The sequence below is a fragment of the Gekko japonicus genome, unplaced genomic scaffold (genome assembly GCF_001447785.1).
Source record: "Gekko japonicus isolate JY-2015 unplaced genomic scaffold, Gekko_japonicus_V1.1 scaffold46, whole genome shotgun sequence".
In the NCBI taxonomy this organism is placed as follows: domain Eukaryota; kingdom Metazoa; phylum Chordata; class Lepidosauria; order Squamata; family Gekkonidae; genus Gekko; species Gekko japonicus.
Genome location: NW_015169173.1, coordinates 1,009,645 through 1,015,644, shown reverse-complemented (window position 1 = coordinate 1,015,644; position 6,000 = coordinate 1,009,645). Strand labels below are relative to the sequence as shown.

Genomic DNA, 6,000 nt, shown 5'->3' with positions numbered 1-6,000 from the left:
CATGGTTCTTCTCTCCTCTGTTTTGTCCTTATAACAGCCCTGTGTGGTAGGTCAGGCTGTGAATGTGTGGCTGGCCCAGGGGGCACCCTGTGAGCTTCATGGCCTTGAGCCCCTGGTCCCTGCAGTACCGTAACCACTGCATCATGGTGGCTGTCAGCACTAGGTCTGTTCATATTATGTGGAACTATTCCCGGCTTTAGAGCAGTTACTGTTAATAAGATGTAGGTGAAAGGAATGGCCACGTGTTTTTTTTGTGTGCCACTGGAATGAGATTGTGTTGCTTCTAAAGAGTTGGAGAGAGTGCTGACGTAGATCTTAACTCTTTTGCTGTTAGGGATGGGTCTGGTCGCTGGCTACGAGAGACAACCGGGTGTGCTCAGGCTCCTGGGACAGTACAGTGAAGCTTTGGGACATAGCTGCTGATGGGCAGCAGTTCGGAGAAATCAGGTAATGTTGCCCTAGCAACTTTTCCTGAGGGTTGTACTTGGGGGATCTAAAATAAGAACGGCAGAACCTGGAATTTTGCTGCATGCTCCACTGAATAAAGGGACCCATCTCAGTATTCTGGGTTCTCAGGCAATATTGAGAGACATTAAGGCTTTTGCTCGAGCTGACACCCGTAGGGCACTAGCCTTGTAATCCACGACAAGCAGAACTGTGGCTGAGCAGAGGTTTGTTGACTTTAAAGTGGGCATTCTGTGCCTTCACCTGATTTTTCCTTCTCATCCTAGAGGGAAAGCAGCTGTGTTGTGCCTTTCTTACCTGCCTGACATCCTTGTCACAGGAACCTATGACAAGAAGGTGACAGTATATGACCCACGAGGTTAGTGCCATCTGTTGTCAGTGGTACTGGTGCCCTGATCTGTCACAACCTTGTTTCAGTGCCTTTCATTCGATATCTTGGAAAGGAACTCCACGGTGTGTTTTCTCCTTGTGTTGTCCTTTTACTTTCTGTCCCTTTCATTCCCCCTCCCCATCCACCCATTCCCTTCAGTCAGTTAAGATTGAACACAAAATCTGCCCAGCTTGAATTAGGAGCTTGGTAAACACAGGCTCAGTTGCAAGTAGCTGATGCAGCTGAGGGTATAGAGAGAAGCTATTTATTTCTTCAATGGGAAGGAGAAAGACAAACACAGATGGTTAGAAAAGGCAGAGGTGTGTCCCTTCCAGCCAGGTCCTTTTGCATTAAGACAATGTGCATAGTTGGCATTCAACCCTATCACACTGCTTTCTTAAGTAGGAAATTTAATGTGGGAAGACAGTGGCTCTTAAGTGCGCTTGCTTGGGCTAGGAAAAGGTAACAATGTCTATTGTATGACAGTAGGCTAGCCCCAGATTAGTTGGGAAGAGCTCGCCAAAGTTCACCCAGAGGAAGCTCTATCCTCTCTTCTGCTTGTGGTTGCTTCCCAGTGAAAAGAACGTGATGTCAACTGGAGTACTGTGACCCGCTAGGGAGAGACCATGTGTGAGGTGTCAGCTGATCAAGCCATTAGTTTTGTGAAGCTCTGTTGTCAGTGACTGTGCTCTTGTGATGTGTCCCTTGGACCCTCTCCTACAGCTTCTCAACCCCTCGTAAAGAGCCGCAAGCTCCATTCCAGTGCAGTCCTGTCCCTTGCAGCTGACGAGCGCTTCATCATCTCTGGCAGTGAGGATCGGACAGTAGTGTTTTTTGACAGACGGGCCAACAGTGTCCTCCAGAGGCTGCAGGTGTGTGAGAGATCTAGGAGTCTCATTTTCCTAATGAGGACAGCCAAACATTCCATGGGAGTGAGCCCAGTTTGTGCATGTTTTCTCTTGAATAGCCAAACATTCCAAACATTCCATGGGAGAGAGCCCAGTTTGTGCATGTTTTCTCTTGAATTTGTAATGAGAATTTTTGGCTTTCCTTTCTAAATTTGGATGTTGGATTCAGCCCCATAGCTAGACAAGTTTTTGGGGGACACTGGATGGAGGGGGTGGGGTAGAAAGAAGAAGGGAGGTGCCCGACAGTGAGGAGAGCGAGTACGCCCCCCCCCCCCCCCCCCCCCCGCCAGCATGCCACTTGTGCCTGGCCTCCCTCCTTCCTGACAGGGCGGGGTGTGCGCGCCAAGCTGTGTTGAAAGGCAGCGGCCACTAGGCTCCCATAAGGGAAGCAGGGTGTCCCCTGCTAGTCCCTGCCACCCCCTCTGTCTATGAGTCTGCAAGCGGCAAGGATCTTTGGGCTGGGGGGCATTGAGAATTCAGGAGGGGGCATCGCCCTGTGCGCCCCATGCTAGCTACCACCCTGATTGGATTACTTCTGAGCTTGTGGAAGGGTTGTATCATAAGACAAAGCTCCGTCTCTATTGTGTCCAGCTTGGCAGCTGTTGTTTGTATTGTTCAAAGGCACTGCAGCTGCGGTTTGGCCAAAAAGAATACGTGTAGTAGTATTTACTTGTGCTCTCACCCATCTGTTCCCTATTCTGAGTATTGTCCCCTGTAGAGAGAAGGTCTTCCATTTTCTTCAGAATCATGCTGGTTGTCATTTTTAGTGTCAGGATTTCCCCAAGTTCATATTGGCAGGCATTTCTGAGCATCATTTACTTTGTGTGGCTTGATCTCATTGCTTTACTAAATTACCTGCAGATATTTGGTACACCTTCGTTATTCCTACTTTTGGCAGTGACATCAGTTTATTTTCTTCCCTAGCTGGACTCCTATCTCCTCAGCATGTCATACCAGGGTTGTCAGCTGTGGGCTGGAGACAACTATGGACTGCTGTATGTGTTTCAAAACCGAGGGGACAGCTTTCAGCACGTAAGGGTATGCTGGGAGAACGTGGATCTCTGGGAGGCAGGGAAGGATGGTAGGCTTGTCATTGCCACCCACAAAGTAAGTTGTGCCTCCGTAAGTGTAGATAATATACTGCTTGAAGTTGATTGTAGCTGTATTTCAGAACACTTCTAAGATTCAGAGTAGAAATATCATGAGTTTTGAACAGTTGGGGTAGTTTTGTTTTGCCAGCCGCAACAGAAGCTAGAACTAAACTAGAAAGCTGTTTCCTCAAAATGAAAGGACCTTGCTATGGACAGTGCAGGTTCAGTAAGGTGAGGCAAGCGTGCTTGTGTTGGCTGCCTTGGCACATTCAGTGCCTCACTGTTTCTTCTCTCTGCAGCACTTTGATGTTGGCCATCGTTCTCAGATCACTGGAGTCCAATACTCACTGGGCGCTCTGTACACAGCTTCCACGGACAAGACACTGCGTGTAAGCGTTGTCCCTAAGTTACGGATCTGTGACCCGTAGACAGGCTTAGGTCCAGGGTACCTTCTCATCATGTATGTGCTGGAGCAACGCTTAATTTCATTATTGTCCTTCTCAACTTTGTACAGCAAGAAGGATGGCCCTTGGCTCAGTTGTGAATTGTGAAAGGAGAGTGAGGACTAATGGCTTAAAATGGAAATCATGAAGGAGAGCAAGGGCCACCTTAAGCTGGCTTCCTTGTCCCTGTTTACAGGCTGATGCCTTCAGAGTATACTCCGTGTCTTCATCAGTCTCGTACCCTTTTATGGAGCTGAGCTCTGTCCTAGTTGCCCTGGCTCAGCCCTTTTGTGATGGGGGACTCATCTGCTGTTTCCCCCGTTTCTGTCTTTGTATTTCCTATGATAAAGTAACCTATTCCTGTCAGTCTTCCAGCTTCAAGCCCTGGATCCTTTGACTTTCTCTTCCCAGATCCATATTCCCACAGATCCACCAAAGGCTATCTGTTCACGGACGCACAGTTGCATGCTAAGTGGGGTAAGAACAATTGGATGGGGAATAGCAATGCTGTTAGAGCCCTACCTGGGAACCAGGGAGCACTTAGAATCGGAGGAGGTTGTGGGCGGAAGCATCTGCAGCGACCTTTTTCCTGTGAGGTTAGGCACCCAAGTATATGTGACTTCAGTGAGATTAGCACCATCTGCTGGACTAATTACGCACCCACTTTCCCTCTCCTTTTCTTTTGCAGGTCAGCGTTGCAGGGAACATAGCTGTTGCTGCCTCAGGTGGTCTATCTTTGGAGGTCTGGAGACTCCCTGTGTGATGAAGAGTCAGTTACTGATCCATGCCTCCAACTACAAGGGTGCTAAGTTCTGTGTCTCGGACAACCTCCTGTCAGGGACTAGCGTCCCGGTGCCTGTGGAGATTTTGGTTCTTTTTGTATGCTCTGTGTATCTGTGAGGTTCAGCCTGAGCTTGTCCCAGGGGCTTACACAGATTAGTGCATCAGTGCACATCCAAGCCCCCTGCTGCCAGCTACTGTGTCTCCCTAGCATGGTGCTCACTTGGTACACTCTGCCTCTCCTGGGTGGACACTCACTGCTAAGTTGGCTGCACATTCCAGAGGAGAGCTGCCAGTTGAGTCACGTGGTGGGTGAGGCAAACTGCAGCCGAATAGCTGCAACATTCCAGGCACAGCTCTAGTCCTGGGACCATCAGCTTGAACAAGAGGAGGTGGAGGGGCGGCATAGAGGCTGGAGTGTGCAATCAGGCAAAAATGACCCTGTAGCCACCAAACCCTGATCCATGTTTACAGTTTAATTAAAGATGTTCTCTTGTGGTGGCTGATCTGTGGTGGTGGTGCACTGTTTATTTCTCATGGCTCTTAACCTGCTTTTCTAAAGCCGCTGTCTTGTGGTTCTTGGTTTAGAAATGAGACTTAATGTATGGAAGAACTTGGCTGTGCAGTTTTTCTGATCAGCTCTGTTATTTCTGTACCAGCACATTTTTCAAGCCAGCTTTAATAGGGCAGAGATTAAGGAGGCACTTCTGAGCCACTTATTTGGATGCACATTCCTTTCAGATCTGTGGAATGTAACAAGTATTGCAGTTGTGATACAAATGCACAAGACAAATAATGCTACTGGATTTATCCATCTCTGCTTGCTTCATTTTTTGAGCTCTCCCCGGGCCAAGTGTTGGTAACTGCATGTGGAAATTATTCAAAAGCACATATGTATATTTTAAGCACATTGTGTACTAGAATCCTTTTTATACATATTTTATATTTTTGTTGGTGTATTAGCTCTATCCCTTGCCAGGGCTTTTATTACAATCTTTAAAAACCCACTCCTGAAAGCTGACTAAGTACAAATGTACACTAATCCTTAAAATTCTCTAGGATACTGAGCTCATTTACTTTTTCATAGCTGAGCCAGCCTAGTCCCCCCCCCCCCCAAAAAAGGTAGCCCAGATGAATCTTCTTATGAGGAAAATAATTCCAAAACAGCATGAAAATGCAATAAATATCTGTCTACATACTTTGTTATGCAAACACAGAGTAAAGAGTTAGTTTGGCCAAGGAAGTATACTTAATTGCACTGAAAGCCATCATGGATTCTCTGACAAAGATTCTCTCTGCCATCCCCATACTACATTTGGGACCTTGCTCATGAGAACAGACGGTTGCCATGCTTCTTCCCTGACCCCAGGCAGGCAGGCACAGCTTGCCCAGTTCTCTGGCTTCCATGAGACAACCTGAGCACCTAGAATCTTGTACCATTAGTGCATCCCTGCTTGGTTGATCTGAAAAACACACAGGAAAGGGAGGTTTGTTTTTTTAAGGATGTAGGGTACAGCTGGCTTATGGACTTTGACACCTTCTCTGTACTGTACATACAGTTCACTTGATGTAGTAGGCTCCTGGTAGTGCAATACTCTTAACAAAATTTGCTTGTGCATTTTGCATCATTCAGATTGAAAAATACATTACAAGTATAGTACCATGCAGTATTTTAGGCTTAAGGCAATGTGATTGTTATGTCTCAGATGAGAGGGGGAAACTGGTACTTTCACCTAGCCATTGATGAAAGTACTTGTAATCATTTTCCTAGTCTGACAACTGATCTAAGAGGTATGTTTTGCAGATTATGTAAAGCCCTGCTCATGGAGTCATCAACTGTTGACTAACATAGGAGAACAGCGTAGTTTCAGGTTGTGGCTGTGTCCTATATCTTAGGAATTACTGGAATGAAGAAGTAAAATATCACAAATATCCCTTATAGG

The 6,000-nt window shown here is 46.9% G+C and overlaps 1 protein-coding gene across 1 annotated transcript in view; it reads left to right on the top strand.

Moving 5' to 3' along the window:
• FBXW9 (F-box and WD repeat domain containing 9) overlaps positions 1-4,512 on the top strand; it is a 19,657-nt gene extending 15,145 nt beyond the window's left edge. The window contains exons 4-10 of the mRNA XM_015415828.1: positions 335-447; positions 732-823; positions 1,559-1,707; positions 2,668-2,781; positions 3,134-3,223; positions 3,689-3,754; positions 3,966-4,512. Coding sequence (XP_015271314.1) covers positions 335-447; positions 732-823; positions 1,559-1,707; positions 2,668-2,781; positions 3,134-3,223; positions 3,689-3,754; positions 3,966-4,040 — 699 coding nt within the window. The 3' untranslated portion in view covers positions 4,041-4,512. The remainder of the gene's footprint in view (positions 1-334; positions 448-731; positions 824-1,558; positions 1,708-2,667; positions 2,782-3,133; positions 3,224-3,688; positions 3,755-3,965) is intronic.
• The last annotated feature ends 1,488 nt before the right edge of the window (positions 4,513-6,000 follow it).